The sequence below is a fragment of the Peromyscus maniculatus genome, chromosome 20, assembly GCF_049852395.1.
Source record: "Peromyscus maniculatus bairdii isolate BWxNUB_F1_BW_parent chromosome 20, HU_Pman_BW_mat_3.1, whole genome shotgun sequence".
NCBI lineage: Eukaryota > Metazoa > Chordata > Mammalia > Rodentia > Cricetidae > Peromyscus > Peromyscus maniculatus.
In genome coordinates, this window is record NC_134871.1 from 52,380,474 (window position 1) to 52,402,407 (window position 21,934).

The 21,934-nt window shown below is 47.1% G+C and overlaps 1 protein-coding gene across 2 annotated transcripts in view; it reads right to left on the bottom strand.

The window, feature by feature from the left end:
* Positions 1 to 3,310: 3,310 nt before the first annotated feature.
* Positions 3,311 to 21,934, bottom strand: part of Poldip3 (DNA polymerase delta interacting protein 3) — a 28,195-nt gene continuing 9,571 nt past the window's right edge. For both annotated transcript variants that reach the window (XM_006980233.4, XM_042264917.2), the window contains exons 2-9: positions 14,989 to 15,382; positions 14,345 to 14,431; positions 12,881 to 12,976; positions 10,746 to 10,925; positions 10,128 to 10,205; positions 9,677 to 9,806; positions 6,416 to 6,482; positions 3,311 to 5,336 (exon numbers count right to left, since the gene is read on the bottom strand). In XM_006980233.4, coding sequence (XP_006980295.1) covers positions 5,159 to 5,336; positions 6,416 to 6,482; positions 9,677 to 9,806; positions 10,128 to 10,205; positions 10,746 to 10,925; positions 12,881 to 12,976; positions 14,345 to 14,431; positions 14,989 to 15,382 — 1,210 coding nt within the window. In that variant the 3' untranslated portion in view covers positions 3,311 to 5,158. The remainder of the gene's footprint in view (positions 5,337 to 6,415; positions 6,483 to 9,676; positions 9,807 to 10,127; positions 10,206 to 10,745; positions 10,926 to 12,880; positions 12,977 to 14,344; positions 14,432 to 14,988; positions 15,383 to 21,934) is intronic.

Below are 21,934 nucleotides of genomic sequence, written 5' to 3' on the forward strand. Positions count from 1 at the left end.
CTTCCATTTTCTGATATCTTCTTCAATTTCTTTCTTTAGAGATTTAAAGTTCTTATCAAAAGGTCCTTCACTTGTTTGGTGTTATCCCAAGGTATATAAACAGTAAGAAAATTAAAAACCCTTGTCAATTCCCACCACACCTGCCATCCTGGGGTTGATGTCCGTGGGAGATTTGCTGGTTCTCGTGATTTACTTGTTAACTGAGACCCGGACATTTTGGGTATTGGATAGACTCTGGATTTATTTAAACCTGCATTTCTTTACAGCCAGTCTGCTGCCTTTCCTTGCTGTGGGATGTTCTGTATGGCAAATGTGTTGCTCTGATTGGTCAATAAATAAAATACTGATTGGCCAGTGGCTAGGCAGGAAGTATAGGCGGGACTAACGGAGAGGAGAAAAGAAAGAACAGGAAGGCGGAGGGAGACGCTGCCAGCCGCTGCCATGACAAGCAGCATGTGAAGATGCCGGTAAGCCACGAGCCACGTGGCAAGGTATAGATTTATAGAAATGGATTAATTTAAGCTATAAGAACAGTTAGCAAGAAGCCTGCCACGGCCATACAGTTTGTAAGCAATATAAGTCTCTGTGTTTACTTGGTTGGGTCTGAGCGGCTGTGGGACTGGCGGGTGACAAAGATTTGTCCTGACTGTGGGCAAGGCAGGAAAACTCTAGCTACATTTCCTTGACTCCCCCGCCCCCCAAACCTTGATTCATCTACATTCAAGTTGAAAGCCTTGAGTCCCATTTTACTCTACAAAATATTCAGGGCTGTTTAGTAGGAAGAGCAGGGCTAAGTACTATTCTATTCTACCCCTATCAACGAACAACTACTTTCCTAATGCCATAGCTCACCCAAACAGTGAAGCATTCCTTCAAGTTTAATTTCTTCAGAGCAAGACACCAGCTCCTTTGTTGCTTGTGGACAATGCCTAGGTCTGTCTATACAGGAACGAACAAGCCTCACAGCTAGTGTGTGGGCTAGTTTGTCAACCTGCCACAAACTAGCTATCTAAATAAAAGGAGGGAACCTCATCTTGGAAAATGTCTCCAAAAAATCCAACTGAATCCCAGCACTGAGGGGGGGGAGGGGGAAGGGCAAGTGGATCTGAGTTTGAGGCCAGCCTGGTCTACAGAGTTCTAGGACAGCCAGGGCTGTGCCATAGAGAAACCCTGTCTCTAAAAACCAATAAATAAGTTTGCAGAGGGAGGAAGGAAGGGAAGGAGGGGAGGAAGGAAGGGGGAGGAAGAGAAAGGGAGAAGGAAGAGAGAGAGAAAAAAAGAGAGAGGGAGGGAGGGAGGGAGGAAGGTAGGCAGGCAGGCTTACTTTCTGGTTAAGTTCCACAAGTCGCTGTGGTTTAAATGAGAAATGCCCCCCTAGGTTCACGTATGTGGTGCTGTCTGGGAAAGCTCAGGGACCTTTAGGGGACAGACATTTGCTAGAGGAAGTACACACCGAGTGCAGGCTTTGAGAGCGTGGTCTTGCAATGGCCTCTTGTGTTTCCTGTGTGGCTCAACGTCATTGGTCAGCTGCCCGCTCTTCCCTTTCTTTCCAGGACAGACCATCCCTGAATCTGGAAGCCAAAACCAACCCTTTCTTCCTTGCTTTTTCCTCAACAACAGAAAACTGTGTAATCCAGCAGGAGTGTTGCTCTAATCAATCTGACCACATGCCGTTTATGCCTTTGAGACTGTTTTGTGAGAGTCTGGACTCTGGGCAGGAAAAAACTGCTTAATGCTAGAAGCAGAGCTTAATGGGCCATTCTGGTGGGAACTTGGAAGATAATACTCAAGAGAAATGTAGACAGCAGAGGCCTGGCTTGTGAGCGTTCTGGGGGGGATGAGGACTCTAACCAGAAACAGGCCTGGGGCCATTAATGTGATAGTTTGGCAAAGAATCTGCCTGCATTCTGTCCGTGTCCTGAGAATTTACCTGAGGCTGAATTTTCAAAAATAACAAATTTCTTTGGCAGAGAAAAAAAAAATTTTTTTTTCCTTCCCCAAGACAGGGTTTTTCTATGCAACAGCCCTACTGTCCTGGAACTCGTTCTGTAGCCCAGGCTGGCCTCAAACTCACAAGGTCCACCTGCCTCTGCCTCGCAAGTGCTGGGATTAAAGGCGTGCGCCACCACTGCCTGGCACAGAGAAGACTTTAAGACAGTGTAACACCGAGTCTATGGTATGGTTATCAATGGTTACTCTCATGCAGGTCTACAGACCTACTAGGGCAGAAAAAAATAAAGGCTGTGCCACTTAGAGGAACAGCCTGAGCAACTTTATGCTGCAGTCCTGTCATGTGCTGAGAGGCTGTGCCACCTCCTGCTCTGCACCCACAAGACCACTCCCTGCTCAGCCTCCAAGTGTCAGAGGAGGAAACAAAGTGGTTTTCTGCTCCTAGAAAATAACTGCCTAGAGTTTCCCAGCTTCCACACAGAAGCTGCCACAACTGTGCTCCAAGGGGCCAGAGGCCAACCTGAGTTGGGCACAGCTGGCAGTATCATTCATGTGGTACTGGTGTGTGTGGCAGAGTTTAAGTGTGGCAAGGCTATTTATTACACAGTACAACTGTTAGTGAAGCCTGGGTTGCACTGGAGACCCCAAGATGGGGGAAATGCCAAAGCCATGGACATCAGACAAAAAGCTGCATACAGGAAGTGGAGCAGGCCGGAGAGCTGTTGCAGACGACCAAACTGGAGCTATTGAAACCTTTGAAACTGAAGTTTTCATCATGGACAGGGAGCTGAAGGATTTGGTGTTTGTAATGTAGGTTTTGGTCTTGCTTTGGTACAATCTTTCCTGGCTATGCCCCCACTCCTCTCTCTTGGAATGGGAATGTGCATTCTTTGACATATGTTGGAAGTATATAATCTTTTTTGATTTTGAAGGGTCAGTTAAGAATTTGACTTGAGGCTAAAGAGATGACTCAGTGGTTAAGACCACTGGCTGCTCTTCCAGAGGACCAGGTTTTGATTCCCAGCACCTACAAGGCAGCTCACAACTGTAACTCCAATTCTCCAGAGGATCTGATGCTCTCTTCTAGTCTCTGCAGGCATCAGGCGTGTACGCACACAGACAGACAGACAGACAGACAGATAGATGCAAAGAGATTATAGCCCAGGACCAACAAGATGGTTTGGTAGGTAAAGGTGTTTACCCTTAAGCCTAATAAACTGAGTTTCATACACGGAATTCTTTGGTGGAAGCAAAGAATGGACTCCCAGTGTGCCCTTGACCACCACACATGGATCATGAAATGCACATACCCAAACTAAATATAGTAAAAGCAATTTTAAAAAGACATTACGGCTCAAAGTTAGGAATAACGAACATTTATTGAGAAATGGAAAGTAACAAGCCCCTCCATCCTGCAATGTCTTTCTCTCCTGAACAAGACACAACAAACAAGTAATGCAAGGGAGTGGGGACATGAGGGTTGGCCCGCCTTCTTTTCCCATTCCCAAGATGACACCCTGAAAATGCAAGGGAGGCCACACACTCCCTGAAAAGTACCACATAGCCAGGAGGCCGAGGCTGACTCTGTTCAACTGTGCTGCCCAGAGCATGCCTGGTTCAACAAGAGCAGGGAACCAAGAAGGGCCTAGGCCACCCCTACTCTACACAAAGCAGAAAGCATGCCAACTGTTCCCAGTGGCAGACAAGTCAGGCCCTAGTGTCTTGGGGTTCTCTTGGGCCAGGAAGGGTGAGCATGAGGAATGTCTTCTGGCTGCTGAGAAGAATTAAGTTTGTCCCCATTTAGAGGGTTTAAGGGAAGCAGACTTCTTTCAACAGTAGAGTGGAGCACCCCAGATGCCATCCTTGGATTCCTTGGCTGGGCAACCTCAGAGCTGGACTGATTTTGGCTCAAACTAGACCTTTCTAGCTGGGCAGATCTAACTCCAAGAGAACAGGAATTAATTGAAATTCTCTTTATTGGGCTAGCCTTGAGAGGATCATGGTGTCTCAGCTTCCTTTACTTCCTTGGCTTGTGCCTTTACAGCACACACTACTGATATGTGTGGCCTTAGAATCCTGCTCCAGCTATGACAGCTTAGACTCTCCTGTTCCCATCGTCAGAGGACTACTGGCCAGCTCCGGAATGGTGCTGCCCAACACTCAGCACCTGCCCAACTGCCATAATTCTGCACTAGCAGCCCAGGAGCATGCTGTAGAAAATCGCCCACCAGCTCTACTCTGAGACTACTCATGGCAGTGAGGGTCACTCACGCCAACAGACAATGCCATGGTGGCAGCTGCACTGTGGGCAATCCTGACTGCTGTTCTGTAGATACCAAAGCCAGGATGGCAGAGCCAGAGCCAGCCAACAGCTCCCATGCAATCCACCCTCCCAAGCCCACTGTGCCGCAGCCTGGGGTACAGCCTGGAAAAAGACCCAGCTAACTTGGAGCTGGCACCTGCACCAAAACCAGGCTGTGGTGTTGCCCTGTCAGGGAGAACCAAAAGGGCTATGGCACAGGTCCCTTCCTGTGTTCCTATCTGGAAGCAGAGACTGGGCCAGGGCCTTTGGCACAACTCTAACAAGGGAACACGAACTCTGGGGAATCCTTTTGGGCTATCCACGACAGCACGGGCAGCCAGGAGCTGGCCACCCTACCTCTGCCTGCCCCTGTCACAGAGCTCTGCACATGAGCAGTCAGGTGGAAGACAAGAGGCCAGTGACCTAATGCAGCTCCCCAGCTGACCTAGTGCCCTCCAAATGGCAGGAGGTCCCATTCATTCCATTTTATTTGTAAAACTTCAACAGAACAAGAAAACTCCTGAAAACACAACAAAAAAAGCGGTCTCTCCAACAGCCCCCAGCCCTGTGTCCCACGGGGCCACAAGAAGGCTACCCAGGGAAACAGCACACCATTCCTAGGGAAGAAATCAGCATGGGGCCGAGGGTCGGGAGGCACACAGACAAACACAGCCTACCTTGGTGATGAGTGGAGGAGAGAGGAAGCATACTATAGAAATGTAATGCACAGAAGGGCAAGGTGTGGAACAATACAGAAAGGTGGGTCCCGTCCAGTGAGGAAGCTCGCCCTGGTGCCTTGTCCCTTGCTCAGGGGGCTTCAGTCCGACGGCCCATTGGTCACAAGCTTTGCCTTGGGAAACAGAGCCACCCTCCTCTGCCCTGTTTCTGGCTGCCTCACTCCCCTCCTCAAAGTTTGATTTTGAATTCTGTGGGCTGTGTGGTCACAGAGGCCCCCGAGGACTTGAAGAGAGCTTTGAGAATGGTGTCAGGGTCCACTTCGGCAGGAGGGTTGGAAGAGGAGGCAGGAGTCCCCCGCCGAGGCAGCTCACTCTCCTTCTTCACTGAGGGGCTGTCACTCAGGCGCCTGTGAGAGCAGAGAACCAAATCCCTGTTAGTTTCTCCTTAGGTGGGGCAGGGTCTCAGCACTGAGCATCTGTTGGGAGGTAGGCATGGGGTGTAATGCTCTCCACACCCCTCCATCTGACTTCATCTTCTAGGAGACCTCTATTCTTATTTACTACTAAACAAACAACAACAAAACCTAGCTGCAGCCTGCTGAGTGCTCGAGTTCCAAGTCTAGAAATACTGCATGTTCTTCTTTCTAGATAGTCACATACGGTCACATATTACACAAATCTTATAAAGCCTTACCTAAACCAACCACATTAAATCTGGTTAGTCCAATGACTAATTTGTCAGGTCATAAAAACCTTCAATTTTTTTATTATTATTTTAAATTATGTTTATATGTGTGTCTGTGCATGTGACTGCAGGTGCTCACAGATGGTTCAGAGATGCCCAACATGGGGAACCAACCCTGGGTCCTCTGCAAGGTCCTCGTATTACTGAGCTGTCTCTCCAGCCCCTTCCCAAACATTTCTAAGCAAACTTACTCCTGAGACAGTTTTACAGACTGGTCTAATCACTGTCTATTACCCAGGTTCAAATCCTGCCTTTGCATGTCCAAGTCTATTCTAGGCCTGCCTGGCAGGATTCCACCTACCTTGGCAAGTGTCACCTTCTCCTTGGGTATACTGTCCCTTTCAAGAAAATTCTACCCTGCCAGCCTCAACACTATGCATCCCAGGCTCCAAAAAGTTCTCAACAGTAACCAGGCACCTGTGCCCAGAGTCTCCAGCACCAGCTCAGCAGTCAGCCACACAAAGGGGAGGGGACTGGTTTGCTTTCCACTCCCCTCAGAGGTGCTGGACGCTGTCATATTAGTCCACTGTACGAAAACCTTGGGGACAGTCTGAGACAAACCACTTGGTTCTAACTGAAGCACCCTGACTGACCACTGAGCATCAGAACAGAGGAAATGGAATGGAGGACAAAGGAAGCCGTGATGAGGCAGGCGCTTTACCCCTCCGAACAGAAGAGGTGACTATACGGACTAAACGAGCAGAAAGCCTTTCCCGAAAGCCTGTTCCCCTTGGCACTTACAGCAGGATGGGTTGGTCTGAGGTGATGACATTCCCATTCATGTGAAGGTTGCACTTCATGGGCTGCCCTGGAAACCAAAAAAGGCAAAGGCTCCATCAAGAGACCTGTTCCTAAGAGGACAAAGGTCACCAACACCATGACCAAGGGTCAGATCCTATCACTGAGGCCAGACATGGTGAAGAGCTCTGAAATCTAAGTGTTGAGAGACTCAGACAGGAGGATTCTGTTTCCCCATCTCCATGCTTACTCTTGCTAACAAACTCGTCATCGTTTGTCAAACGTGTGATCCCTGAGTATGGTGTACTGCATGATGAGAACAGGCCTGGTTCAGTGAGTCCTTGCCGAAGCCAAACCAATGCTGGTGCTGCCTCTGAAAATCCAAATGAACCTCTTTCCTGTATGAAGAACATAGCTTCAAGTACTGCATCCCAACAACAGACAGCGCACTAACACATGCAGACACTAGGAAACCTGAGAGCGTAAGGGAGCCTTGGTAATGAGACAAAAAGGCCAGGACTCTGCTTCACACTGGAGTCAGTCGGTAGCTGGGGGGTGGGAAGGAACTACCTACCAGTGAGGAGCCACCCCAACAAGTCTGTGAGGCACACAGAAAGGAAACCATTTATGCTATGATCCTGCATAAGAGAAGACTTAAGGATTGTGTGAGGCCTTCCCCGTCCACGAAGGACCAAGTGCTGTGAGGCTGTCCTCCCACTGTGGGAGTCATGATGTGCAAAGTGAACAGAGCTGTATGCAAGCACCCAGGTCAAGTCACTACTAACACGAAACAGGTCCTGATAAATTACAATGTGCACCGCAAACCTTTGAGCAACCATAAAAAAGATTCAAAATACACACTGAACTCACTCAAGGAGCCAAAAATCTGATTATTAGTAGTGCATGTGGGTGGATCACAGCTCCACTTCAAGGAAGCAAAGGTGAACGGGACTGAAGCCACACTGCTGACCCTCAGGAGGAGCCCACTCTGCCATGCTCTCACTACACTGCCCCGAGGGGTTGTCCCACCTCCTTTCTCCAGACTGAAGGTCCTAGCACCCACCCGGGATGAATGAGGTTAGCAGGGCCACTTTTGCAGGAGCAGTGCGCACTCTAAGTCTCTGTCACGTGTTTTGTTTGGTTTGGGTTTTTGGTTTTTCAAGACAGGGTTTCTCTGTGTAGCTTTGGAGACTGTCCTGGAACTCGCTATGTAGAACAGACTGGTCTTGAACTCACAGAGTTTGGCCTCTGTCATGTTTTGGTGATTCTGCACTGCCTGGAGCTGTCTCCGTGTTATCACATATGTTGTGTGATACAGTATGATGCATCCGAAGTGTGTGCTCTGGATGCCCCACTGACTAGCCATAACACTGAAAACAGACCACCGAGTAACCCTACAATGAGTCTGTTTTGTCTGAGCAAGGTCTAATTGTGTAGATTTGGCTGTCCTGTAACTACACAGCCCAGACTGGTCTCAACTATGATTTAGAAATGGTCACATGAAGGGAAGAGCTGCATGTCTAGTCACTGCTAGTTAAAGGCACCGGACCAGAGCTGTAGCTCACAAGGAGAGTGTTTGCTTAGCATGTATGAGGCCTTTGTTGTTGTTTTTAGGATTTATTTATTTATTAATTATGTATACAGTATTCTGCTTGCACACATGCCTGCAGGCCAGAAGAGGACACTAGATCTCATTACAGATGGCTTACAGCCATCTGTAATGAGATGGGAATTGAACTCAGGTCCTCTGGAAGAGCAGGCAGTGCTCTTAACCTCAGAGCCATCTCTCCAGCCCTTTGGTTTCATCCCTAGCATTGGGGGGGTGTGGGGGGGGAAAGTATCACAAAATGAAATAAAATGAAGCTGCACCTAAGGGTGCATGCTTGTAATCCCAGTCCTTGGGAGGCAGAGGCAGGAGCACTGCTGTGAGTTTGAGGCCAGAATGAGCTACAGTGTGAGACTCTGTTGTTTGCAAACAAATACTACCACCCCCAAGATAAAGGAACAGCTGGGTGGTGGTGACACACGCCTTTAATCCCAGCACCTGGGAGGCAGGGTCAGGCGGATCTATGTGAATTTGAGACCAACATGGTCTACAAAGTGAGATCCAGGACAACCAGGACTGTTACACAGAGAAACCCTGTCTCAAAAAACAAACAAACAAACAAAAAAGGAATAGAGTGGTGGGGGATGGACAGACAGACACAACACCCTACAGGATGAGAGAAATTAACTGTACACCATTTATCTATTCAAAGACCTGACCTAAAAATCAGATGAAGAACTCTTGTGCATGGTGTAAGGCTGGGCATGTGCGCATGTGGAGGTCAGAGGTCAACATCAGCGTCTTCCTCTATCACGCTTCACCTGCTTATTCACATTTATTTATTTATTGTCTGAGACAGCATCTCTCACTGACTGGCTAGCAAAGCTAAGGACCCAGCTGTCCCTGCACCAACGTGGTGGTCTTGCAGAAGCCCGTGACCTTCTCTATGGTGCAGGGAACCTAACACAGGCCCTTATGCTCACACTTAACCCACTGGGCAGTCTCCCTAGCCTTGTGACTCTAGGAAGAACCTTTACCACTCAGGAGCCAGAAAAGAGAATCCAGCCAGCACACCTTTAGTCCCAGCACTCGGGAGGCAGAGGCAGAGGCAGGCGGATCTCTGTGAGTTCGAGACCAGCATGGGCTACAGAGTGAGATCCAGGACAGTCAAGGCTACACAGAGAAACGCTGTTTTAAAAACCAAAAAAGAATCCAACTCTAGACCTGGCAAAGACTGAACAGACATTTCTCTAGAAGATACACACATGTCAGATAAGCACACACAAACCAGAGCACCAATGCTGTCTATTATTCTCTGTCTCTCTGATTCTAGTCCAGGGCCCTGGTCCTCGGCAGGTTCTCATCACATACACAATGAACATGGAAAGGCACAGAGCTCCTCTCAACTATTTAGCTTGAGATACAAAAAGAAAGCAGTTTCCTCACTGGTAGCTCTCACCCAGAGAAGACAACATATAGCCAAGACTGCAGGCCTCTGAGAAACCCATGCCCTAGCAAGCCTGAATGTGAAGCTTGGCTTTCCCAGCAAGACCAGAGAGTCACTATTCACAGAGTGCACATCACTGCCTCTTCCTGTTACCCTGAAGGTCGCAGGGAGTGAGTTCTCCAAGATGTCTTTATACCAACCTCAGAGGACAAAAAAAAAAGCCTCCTCTTAAAAGCAGAGGGAGCATGGTGGCAGCTCCTCTCTAACTTACCGTCCAGACATCGGTTGTTGTACTTCTTATAAGCAGTGATGGCATCATCCTTCTTCACGAACACAACCTCTGCTACCCCAGGATGGACCAGTCGAGCCCGCTTGAGGGCTCCACACACACAGAAAAGCTCCTGCAAAGAAAAGTGAGGTTAGGAGGGAACCCCAGACTCCCAATAAAGCCCCAGACACCGAGTCTCTAGCAGGTTGTTGGTTTCAAGTGTTATCCTAACTTGTTGGGGGAATAAGTCCATCCTGTCACCCCACTAGGAGATACTACCTGTTTCCTAACTCCACCTTTGGTGATTTGGCCCTGTATCCTCAGGTAGTGAAAAAGCTGCCCTGAGCATGACCATCCTTTGATTTGCAGCAAATCATAACCGACGTGGTCCTACAGACTGGTACCACAGAAGCAGCCTGTGACTTCAAGGTCGGGCGGCTGTGAAGGTACTTACAACAATGTCCTCCTCCGTGACTCGAGGGTGCAGATTATTCACAGTCATCTTGGTGCCTTCCAAGGGACTGAGCACAGGCTGCCATAGAGACAAGAACGTGACAAGAAGTCAAAAGGTAGCATGTACTAACACAAAACTCACCCCAGCCAACTGTCCAGGAAGGCACAGCAGAAACCCCATTCAGAGGCCATCTATCACACTGGGCCTCCTGGACTACAGAGGCCATCAGACTCCTGCTCCTTCCTAGGTGTGCAGGTGCTTCAGACCCAAGCCTCTGAACATTTGGAATCTATCCATGCTTCCAGTCTCAGCCAGCTAAGGCCTAGTCATGGCATAGCCTTAAATTCCTGAGGGGCACAAGATAGCTCCTCAAAGTTCTCAGTAGCTTTCTTCTGGGACCCTCATGTCATGTCACTATATAGTGGGATCTCTCTCCAAGGGTCCTCACTGGCCAGCAAGCTCTCTGAGGACAAGGGTCCCCAAGTACTGGTTTATTCATTTGCAGAAAGGGGTGGTTAACATCCATTTCACAGGGCTGTTCTGAGGACCGTGGGTACACAGAGCACGGTGACCACCCACACAGGCTGATACTAGCTGGAGTGGTAACTTTTACCTTACCTCAGCAGGTGGCAGCTCTTTGGGAGGCTCCTCCTTGTTCACCAGTGTCCGGGACATGTTGGTCAAGGCTTTGGTTCGAACAGAGGAGGGGAGAACAGGAGCTGTATAGGCATCATTCTGAACCACTTTTGTGAGAGGGAGAGCCTTGGACATGGACAGCTTGGAACTGCTCAGTCCAGTCTACACAAACAGGCAGAAAGGAGTCTGAGAAGCCAGACACAGATTTTGTTTGTATGTTTGTTTTTCGAGATAGAGTTTCTCTGTGTAAACACCCTGGTTGTTCTGGAACTCACTCTGTAGACCAGGCTGGCCTCAAACTCACAGAGAACCACCTGCCTCTGCCTTCTGAGTGCTGGGATTAAAGGCGTGCGCCACCACTGTCTGGCCGAGACACAAGACTACTGTCTGAAGGGCTAACAACTAGCTAGAGCAAGACCCCCAAAGTTTCCCAGTCCAAGCCCAAGGGGGGAGGTTATTGGTACTAGTGATATACACTGGGGAGGGGCAAGATTGAGAAGAGTACACTGCCCAGGCACTGACTGAACCCTTGATGGGAGGGAGGCACAGAGAAGCTACTTTCCCCAGGGTTAGCTCTTGCTTGGCAAGAGGATTCCATACAGCTTTGACCAAGAAACTCATCCAGGAGTCACAGGCTCACACACACTGTTCACATTTTCTGGAAACCCTGCAATTTACAGCTGGTCAGAAGGTCAAAAGCATGAGGTTAATCTCATCCCTAGATAAGCTTCTACTACAATGGAATGATCATCAGCTTGTAGAATGGCTAGACAGAGGAACTCTCATTTTCTTTTCTAATGATTAACTTATTTTCTGTACATTGGTGTTTTGCCTGTATGTGTATTTGTCAGGTCCCCTGGAGCTGCAATTACAGACAGTTGTGAGCTGCCATGTAGGTGCTGGGAATTGATTCTGGGTCCTCTGAAGAACAGCCAGTGCTCTTAACCACTGAGCCATCTCTCCAGCCCCTAGGAACTCTCTTTAAGAAGGCATGGAACTCCTAGCTTTCCGTCTCTGACCTGGCAATGCAGAGGCACCATGCCTAGCCACAGCCTCTGTAGCTCTAAGACTGTGAGGACAGCCTGGCAGAGTTAGCATGCACAGAGCATCAGACTCAGTCCCCTCCTGAACTGAGGATGTGGTCCCTTGAAAACAGAAGTTCCTCAGTTTAACATGTCTAGAAAGATGCATGACACTAAAGCCAGGTGGTTTTGCTGGCACCAAACAGGAAGAAAGGAGGGATGCTACAGCCAAGGAAGTAGATGAGAGTATGGGGCGGGGTCAGCCCACCAGGCTTCTCCAAGTCCTGGTGAAGCATCCTTTCCATACCAGACTCCACACTGCTCAAGCCATGTTCTGTGTCTCAAGAGCCATACTGATGTGGTTCAACAACTCCATCAATGTCTTATAAGCTGGGTTATGGTGAATAGGTCCATCTACTTTGTGCTGCCTTCTTATCATAAAAACAAACTCATGGCACTGAGAAAGAGAAATCTTAAATGAAATTACTATGAGCATTGTTTTTCCAACTGGAATTAGCCATGGACTAAGCCAGCAGACAGGCACACCCAAACAGTCTAATTACTGGAAAGGCCTCTTCCCTTTACAGCTAAATGAACTGGCAACACTCAACTTCACAACCACTGTAAGAACTTAATTAGCAACCAAGAGATTGCTTCACACTTGGGATCCTGGCCAAAGCTGAGTCTTTGCAGCAGGACCCTCCTCAAGCTCCCAGACACTGCTTTCTCACCTCTCTGCATGATGTCTGACTAGTACCCTTGGTGGTGGCGGGTTGGGGGAGAAGCCCAATTTTCTTGACTTGCTGGTAACTCCTACTGCTTACAGTTTACCAGCCTGATGTACTGTTAGAGTAGGAGAAAATGGACTAAGACCCAATTCCCTTCACGTGTCTCAAACCCAGCCCCTGGGAACTGCAGCTGTTCATCTCACTGCTGTGGGACCCTGAGCAAAGTCCTGGACACCCCAGTCTCAGCAACAATAAAACCAAGGAGCTGGCTAGTCATGGCTCTAAAAAAGCTCATAGCCCACATCAATGAGAGGCCCTTTTCTCCACAACCTCATCCATACACTAGATCTGACGCAGGGTGCCATACCACGTGGTGGACAAAGCTGCCCGTGGCTGCAAATTTCATCTGTTTGGTAGGAACAGGTGCTGCAATATCATCCTCTTCATCTAGGTCGTATAAGTTCTGAGAAGAAAGAAATAGTAGCTGGGCTAGGGATGTCGCTCAGTGATCACTAGTACCCCAGAATAAACCAATCAATCAGATAGATAAATGCTAATATGGCATGCAGGCCCTCAGCAAACATCTGAACCAAGAGCAGAGAAATGGCTGCTGAAATGCACAAGGAACTAAGAAGGAGGTGGACACATGAGTACAGGGGCCTGGAGAGACTTAAGACTCAAGTCCTTACAAGGTGATTCCTACCCACAGAACCCAATAAAAACTGCTAAAAAGTACTGTGACTTATGGGTCAGTCAAACTCCAGTTCCAGGGACCTTTTTCTGACCTCCGAAGCACCAGACATTCTAAAAACCCACCACCTGGAAAGGAGCTATAGCAGCATGCATGCCAATAGCTCCTGGCTTGGTGGACAGGTACACAAAGGTGTTTCTCTACATTAGACATATGTAATGTTTATAAGAACAGTTTGGTTTCCCTGTCTTCTCCTGCCCTTTGTGCCTCTCCTTTCTCAGTTAAGAAGTTTCTTCTCGGAGGCTCCGGTATAGCTGCTGAGATGGTCCAATGCAAAGCCCTGGGTTTCACCTGAAGCACAATATACCAGGAAGGAGAAGGCAGAAGGACCAGATGTTCACAGGGAACTGGAGGTCAGCCTGTCTACATGAGAACCTGTCTCAAGGTCTCACTACATAGCCCAGGCTGTCCTAGCCCTTGTGACCCTCCCGACTCTACCTCCCTGATTACATATATACCATGCCTGGATTAAGACATTTCTTTATTTATTTTCTTTATGTTTTGTTTTTTTGAGATAGGGTTTCTCTGTGTAGCTTTGGAGCCTGTCCCGGAACTTGCTCTGTAGACCAGGCTAGCCTCAAACTCAGAGAGATCTGCCTACCCCTGCCAAAAAAAGTGCTGGGATTAAATTTGTGTGCCATCACTGCCTGGCTGTTTCTTTCTTTAAAAACAGGGTTCCATTCTATAGCCCAGGCTATCCTGAATTCACTATATGGCCCAGGGCTCAAATTCATGGGCCCAGCCTCCAAGTGTTGAGATTATAGGTATGAACCATCATGACTCCAAAGAGGCTGCAGCTTCTTTTTCTGCAATAGCATCTCATTATGTAGACCAGGCTAGCCTCACAGAGATTCGCTTGCCTACGCTTCCTGTGCTCTAGGATTAAAGGTGTGTGCCATCATACCTAGTACAAGTTTCTTCTTCAAACTCACAAACTCCAAAGTGAAAACCTTCTTTTAACACTTTGAAATAGAAGTCGTAGGCCAGTCCTCAGTTGATTTACCCAAGCAGACCTCATCAAAATACATGCATGCATATACACTCAGGTGTGGGTACCACACACACACACACTCATTCTACCTGTTTGGCCTGGTGGTTATTGACAACATTGATCCTCATTCCAGCAGGATGAGCATGAAGAGGCACCATGGCCTTTTGCTGTGGAACCTAGAAACATCCAGTGGTCATAATCCATCCCAGAAGGTTCATGTGCATTCTAAGTAGTCAATGAACTTGAAATGTGTTGGCATGTGCAAGTATCACAAGCAGTCAGATCTCTTGGGCTCCTACTCTGGTCCTCCCACTGGCTGGATGAGTGAATAATGTCAGATACACTAGTTCACATTTCTTTCAGATTTTTTTTTTTTTTAAATAAAACTGAGGTAATAACTCTCAAGTCTGAGTGAGGAACAAATAAGCTAGAACTTGTTAAGTACCTGCCGTAGCATGTGTACAACATGTTTTGTGTCGTGTCGTCCCCTCCCCCACCCCCCCCCACCCCCGTTTTTCTCCACTTCTGTCTCACTCTGGTGGACCTCTCCTTAAAAGACAATACTCTGTTCCACAAGACTGTCTCTAATGTACTCTATCCGTTTTGTAAGCCAGAAAGTACTGGACCAACACTTAGAACAAAAACTTGCATTTCTGCCATTCCCCAATGTTCTCTGCATATTTCTAGCTTTCTTCCCAGGTTTCTGGAAATGCAGGCAGGAGCCACAGCCTACCTGGATGGTTTTGGTGAGTTTCAGAGCAGGGGTCACCGTCCCAATGGGTGGGCTTGTGAAGGTAACAGGCGATCTCCTCTTCAAGCTGATCTTCTCCCGGGCATCAGCCACCTGCCGGGGCTTCTGGGGCACAGCGCTCTGCTGCTTTCGGGAGTTCAGCATCTCTCTGGCATCCTGTACTTTTCCTTTGATTCGAAACCGAGCATCTTTCTGCAAAAGCTTCTCACGGGCATCTTTGACTCCCAGCTTGAGTCGAGCATCTGAGATGCCAATCTTTTGCCGGGCATCAAATCTCTGCTGGAAGGTGGCTGTGCGAGCTGGCTGGCTAAGAAGACTCTGCTGGATCCCAACTCGAGATCGGATGCCTCCTCCAACTCCTGGTCTGGCACTGAGCCTGCAAGTACAAACTGCAACAGTAAATAGACCTGAAGATCAACAGCAGCCCATGGAGGAGAGCTAAGACCACTGAGCAGAGCTTGGCCTACAATTTCCAAAACCCTGCTGGCACCCACACACCCAAAAACATACCAACTTCTTTCTCGCCTCTGCCTTTTAACGTTGCGCGATAAACAAAACTATGGACAGTCCATCACAAATTAAGACTGTTTCCGTCCCCGATCATGCCTTCAATCAACACTTTACATACCTTGAGGTATTTGTTATGCCTGCTTTCCTGGAAGGCAGACCTGGTGAAGCTGCCTCTTATAACAAACGGTGCCTCTATGCAGGCAGACACCTCTTACTAGGACAAAGGGAGCTAACATGTAGGCCTTAGCACTCTAAGAACTAATAAAATGAAGATATAAAGATTTAATAGCCAGGCATGGCAATGCTCATAATCATAGTATTCAGGAGGCTGAGGCAAGAAGACTGATGCTGAATTCAAGGGTGGTCTGAGCTACACTGTAAGACCTCTCAAGATAAAAGGAAGACACAGGGGCTGGAGACAGAGCTCAGTGGTTAAGAGTGTGTTTCTCTAGCAGAGGACCTGGTTGTTCCCAGCTCTGGGATGGTGGCCCACACCATCTGTAACTCCAATTCTAGGTGATCCAATGCCCTATTTTGACTTCTGAAGGGCACCAGGCCCATACGCGGTACACACATACATTACATACATGCTTGCAAAATGCTCATACACATAAAATAAGTAAAACTAAAAAAAAAAAAAGTAGCTCTACAATAACAAAAACAATTTTACAACTCTTTTTTTTTTTTTTTTTTTTTTTTTTTTTTGGTTTTTTCGAGACAGGGTTTCTCTGTGTAGCTTTGCGCCTTTCCTGGAGCTCACTTGGTAGCCCAGGCTGGCCTCGAACTCACAAAGATCCGCCTGCCTCTGCCTCCCAAGTGCTGGGATTAAAGGCGTGCGCCACCACGCCCGGCCAATTTTACAACTCTTAAAATTAGAAATGAAGGCTAAAACAATGGTGCAGTGGTTAAAAGCACTTGCTGTTCTTCCAGACCCGAGTTTGGTTCCCAACACCCAGGCCAGGCAGCTCACAACCAACTGCCTGTAACTCCAGCTACAGAAGATCTGATGCCCTTTCTAGCTTTTTTTAGACACTGTACATAAACACATGCATACACATAGTAAAAATTAAAACTAAGTTGTTTTTAAATATTAGAAATGAGGGGGCTGGAGAGATGATTCAGTGGTTAAGAGCACTGGATGCTCTTCCAGAGGATCTGGGTTCAATTCCCAGCACCCACATGGCATCTCACAACTGTCTATAACTCCAGTTCCAGGGGATCCAACATCCTCACACAGAATATATACAGGCAAAGCACCAGTGTACATTAAATACATAAATCTTTAAAAAAGTTAGCAATGAATTAAACTCCCTTAAGCAGGCCCTGTTCCTGTGGTTCCTGTGGAGAGTCACCAGCTGGGCCTGCTTTCTCCTGCCTGACCCACCTACCTACTCTACCCACAGGCCTCTCTCCACTCCAGCCAATAAAAGCAACCACCCCTAAGGAGGTGTCCTGTCTCCAGCTGTGTATGCCAACATCTCCTTTGGAAACCCTCTTTGATTCTCCAAGACATCTTTCCTTTGTGCCTGTTACAGCTGCTGGTTTCCTTGATTTCTCCCCAACCTAAGCTAGGACGGGCAGAAAGGGATTCATTTCTTTTCCAGGGCTCGGTATCTAAAAAGTAGTACTATGTAGTACTGTAGGAACTGGGAGGAGAGGGAGGAAAATTGGAAAAAAAAAAAAAAAAAGAACATCAAACAAACAAAATCCACCCCCCCATGCCCTAACCCCCCCCCCAACACATGGGGGAAGAGTTACACTCCATTAGTTCATACAAGGACTGCATGGAAGAGTCATTTACAAAATCAACCAGAGTAAGTTTAAAGTGGAAGGTGGTGCTCGTTTGGTGTGGTTTTCTTATGTAAAGACTCTGGGAGATCAGGCTGATAGTATAGTTCAGTGGTAGAACACTTGTCTAGCTGGTGCTAGACCCCGGCTGAATTCCCAGCATTGCATGGGTAAAAAAGGATTGAAGGAAATGGAGGCACTAGAGAAACCAGTCAAAAGGAATGGGGCATGGAGGGTGGCCAGCACCCACAATTAGGGAGGAGAAAATAAACTGGGAAGCAGACAACATATACCTCACTTCCACTGGGCTACCCTTGACTTAGCTGTCCATAGCTTGGAAGCCACTGGCAAAGTGGAGTTATAGAAAAACTTGATGCCATACAGAAGGAGCCCTGTGAAAGTGAGACCCTCCCCAGGTGCCCCACAAGCTTTCTCATAGTCTCCCACACTTGTTCGTGATGTCCATTAAAAATAAAAACAAGCCGGGCGGTGGTGGCGCACGCCTTTAATCCCAGCACTCGGGAGGCAGAGTCAGGCGGATCTCTGTGAGTTCGAGGCCAGCCTGGGCTACCAAGTGAGTTCCAGGAAAGGCGCAAAGCTACATAGAGAAACCCTGTCTCGAAAAACCAAAAAAAAAAAAAAAAAAAAATTGAGGAATCAGATTCCTTGATGTAAATAACAAAAAATAAAAACAACTGGCCGGGCGGTGGTGGCGCACGCCTTTAATCCCAGCACTCGGGAGGCAGAGGCAGGCGGATCTCTGTGAGTTCGAGGCCAGCCTGGGCTACCAAGTGAGTTCCAGGAAAGGCGCAAAGCTACACAAGAGAAACCCTGTCTCGAAAAAAACCAAAAAAAAAAAAATAAAATAAAATAAAATAAATAAATAAATAAATAAATAAATAAATAAATAAAAACAACTGGCTATGGGTTCAGACAGTTGCTACTAAAGTGCTACTCATAAATGGAAGATTTTAATCAACAATTACCATCTAGCTCTAAACGAAAGCAAGGCTAGCAGAAAGCACCCCAGATTAAAACAACCACTTACTGAGCTCCTCCAAAGCCACAGGCAATCAGGTTACCAAAGGAAGCGGGAGAGAGGAAGCTTCCAGGTGCTTCCAATCCAAGAGTGTGGCTTTCAGCCAATCAAACAATGGCCACAGTCCTACCGAGAGGAAGGCGCATGGTCTGCAGGGTAGGTTTGCAGGGTAGGTCTGCAGGGTTGTCACAAACAAGTGGACACCTGGAAGGCTGTGGGGACACTTAGACATGACCCAGGAAGCCTGGGGCAAGCAGCATGTAGCAAAGCTAGCTACAGCTCACAGCTCATAAGTTCTCTGCTCACGCAGTTGAAGAAGGATCCAGCTTCCCCCCTTTCCAAACTCAAAAAGGTTCTTTACTTCCTGTAACCCCCACACCAATGCCTCTCTGCACCCTGGTTCCTAGACGGAAGGTCCTCTTGCATCTCTCAAAGCACCCTACAACGCTTATAAGCACAACACCCCATTATAAGCCTATGTCTCCCATAGCCTGGATGTTCTCAGGCGCACACCCTGAACCTCCTTATCTGTGCCAACCCTGCATCTAGGAAGGAAAGGCTCAAAGAGAGATGATCACTGCCATTCACACACGAAAATTCTGCAAGACTGTCTGTCCGGGTCTGACTCGGAGGCACCCTGACCAGGCCCCAGAAGGTCCAGGAGCTTTTACCCCTTCTCCGGATCACAATGTCTGAGACTCCAGCAACCTCCCTCCCACATTTCATGCTGACTGACTTTCTGGCTCCCCTGAGTCTTCCAAGCACGGGGATGCCTCCTCCTAATACTTAGGCTTGTTTTCATCTTTCCCAAAACCTGGGGGGATGCCTCAGGCAGCAGGATAAGACACTCCGCCAGTCCTGCCTGCCATTTCTTTTTTCCTTCTTTCTTTTTTTTCTTTTTGAGACTTACAACCTGGCCCAGGCAGATAGACTCTACACTGGGTCCTAATGCCTGCTGTTTCTACTGGGTCTCCAAGCCGGCTTCCCCTGAGATAGATGGTCTTTTTGTTCCCGGGTCTTCTTTGTTTCTCCTCTACCAAGCCTGGATGCTCTTGCTTTTATTTCTACTTTTCAGTTACCCATTAGGCTTTTAAGGTTGTCTTTCCCCATCTATAGACATAAACTGGTTATGGAGATGGAGACCACTGGGTTCGTCTCACAGAGATTCAGATGTCTTCTGGGTATGGATAGATTGATAAACTGTCACAGGCTGTTTTAATTCACTTGAAAAGTTGGCTCTGAAGATGACATCTGGCATGCTTGCTTCAGCTGCAAGCTTACGTATCTTAGCATTTCCTCCAAAGCCTCTGTCCCAGGTCAGGCTGGCCCCGACTCCATGACAGAGAGAACAAAACAGGTAAGAGGTAAGCCATTTCCAATAGGGGTATTATTGATTATTTCATGCTATAAAAGTGTTTATAATAAAATTAGCTAACACGAAGCCCACACATGGAAAGAATAAAAAAGGACCTGTCCAGAATCTCTTAATAAGAACTCCAACATCACAGTTTTTTTTTTTTTTTTTGGTTTGTGGAGACAGGGTTTCTCTGTGTAGCTTTGCGCCTTTCCTGGAACTCACTTGGTAGCCCAGGCTGGCCTCGAACTCACAGAGATCCGCCTGCCTCTGCCTCCCGAGTGCTGGGATTAAAGGCGTGCGCCACCACCGCCCGGCGTCAACATCACAGTTTTAACAGGACTCCCTCAGCTAAATTCTGTCAGATGATGTAAACATGAATTTAATGATGATTATGATTAAAAAACAAAACAAAAACCCAAAAAACCTCAGCCAGGCAGTGGTGACGAACACCTTTAAGCCCAGCTGAGGCTGAGGCAGAGGCAGTTGGATCTCTGAGTTTGAGACCACCCTGACCTACAGAGTGAGTTTCAGGACAGCCAGTGCTACACAAAGAAACCCTGTCTCAAAAAACAAACCAACTAAACTATCAAACAAAAAAACTTTACATGCTGCCTAAGTTATAAAGGCTGCTTATGTTTTGTTTTACCTGGGAACTTACAAGGCCCAATGGGTTAACAAAGGGACACGTGTGATACTGATTCATTGCGTTACTCCCTGTGTGATTGCCTTCTCTTATTAAGGTGGTGCGGCACAATTCCTTCTAAACTAAATAACTGCCATTTTCAGAACTCCAACTGTGCCCACTTAAAACAATTACAGCTGGACTTGTTAAATGTTAATATTCCTGCAGAAAGGGAAGAGACAGACAAGGTCATTGGACTGTCACCTGAGTAACCAGTCACTCCTCACAGCTGGTTGTATGAAATAAGGTCCTAATAGGAGAACTCAAGGTTTCTTGAATGACCAGGCTAAAAACTAAAAATAGGAAGGAGGTTCATCTATGCAGCAATGAAAAAAAAATGTTAAATGTACTGAATAAAGGCCCAATTATTGCCCCCTAGAAAGTTTTCTTATAACAAATGATGAGTGTTACTGTTATATCTCATGGTATTAAATTTTTTTAATCTATCTAAGTTAAAATGATTAAATTGGGGGTTCTGGCTCTGAATACTCCCCCTGTTGTCTTTTTTTTTTTTGGTTTTTCGAGACTGTTTTCATGACTGTCCCTGTCACCAAGTGAGGCCTTGCTGTAGGTGAAAATGCCAGTCCAGATTGTCTTGGTGACTTGTATGTGAGCAGCTGAGCACTTGGTCAGGCAGGTGTCATTCATGGGCATCCTCACCCTGATCAGCAGTAGAGTGGGCTCTGTCCCTGAGCAAGACTAGAGCCCTGAGATGGTGCTGCTCCTGAAGACAGCAGTCACCCTTCCTTTTTACTTTGGAGGTGTTAATGTGGTAGATGAGAACTAAAACACCAACATCAGTAACGGGAAAGACTGTTTAAATTTGATTCCTCAAGTTAATGTCTGTTGACCCATGCTTAATTTGTTGGTGGGCCGTTGGTTTTTGTTTTCCAAGACAGGGTTTCTCTGTGTCACAGCCCTGGCTGTCCTGGAAATCACTCTGTAGACCAGGCTGGCCTCCAACTCAGAGATCTGCCTGCCTCTGCCTCCTGAGTGCTGGGATCAAAGGCATGTGCCACCACTTGATGAACTTAAAATCCACAAAAAAAGGTTGTTAGAAATTCATAAATAAGTCATATCTTAATTTGCTACAGCATGCCATGTATAAATTCCTAGGTTATATAATGGTCTATTCATGTTAACAAAAATCTGACTTAAAGATGTATGGTTTTGTTAACGTTTAGTTTTCCCGTGGACTGTATCTATGGTTTAGAATTTATTTTTATTTTATGTGCATTAGTGTATGTATGTCTGTGTGAGGGTGTTGGGTACCCTGGAACTGGAGTTACAGACAGTTGTGAGCTGCCATGTGGGTGCTGGGAATTGAACACTGATCCTCTGGAAGAGCATTCAGTGCTCCTAACCACTGAGCCATCTCTCCAGCCCCCTGTATCTATGGTTTAAAGCTTATTTTGGTACTAAAAGAGCTTCAATTCAAAATTGCAATTTTGAGAAAAAAAATTTTAAAAAATCCTAGTTTTATAAAAGTTACTTATTGTAAGCAGTTAAAGATAATTAAAGCATACAAGTTAATGGTCAGTTACCTGATAAA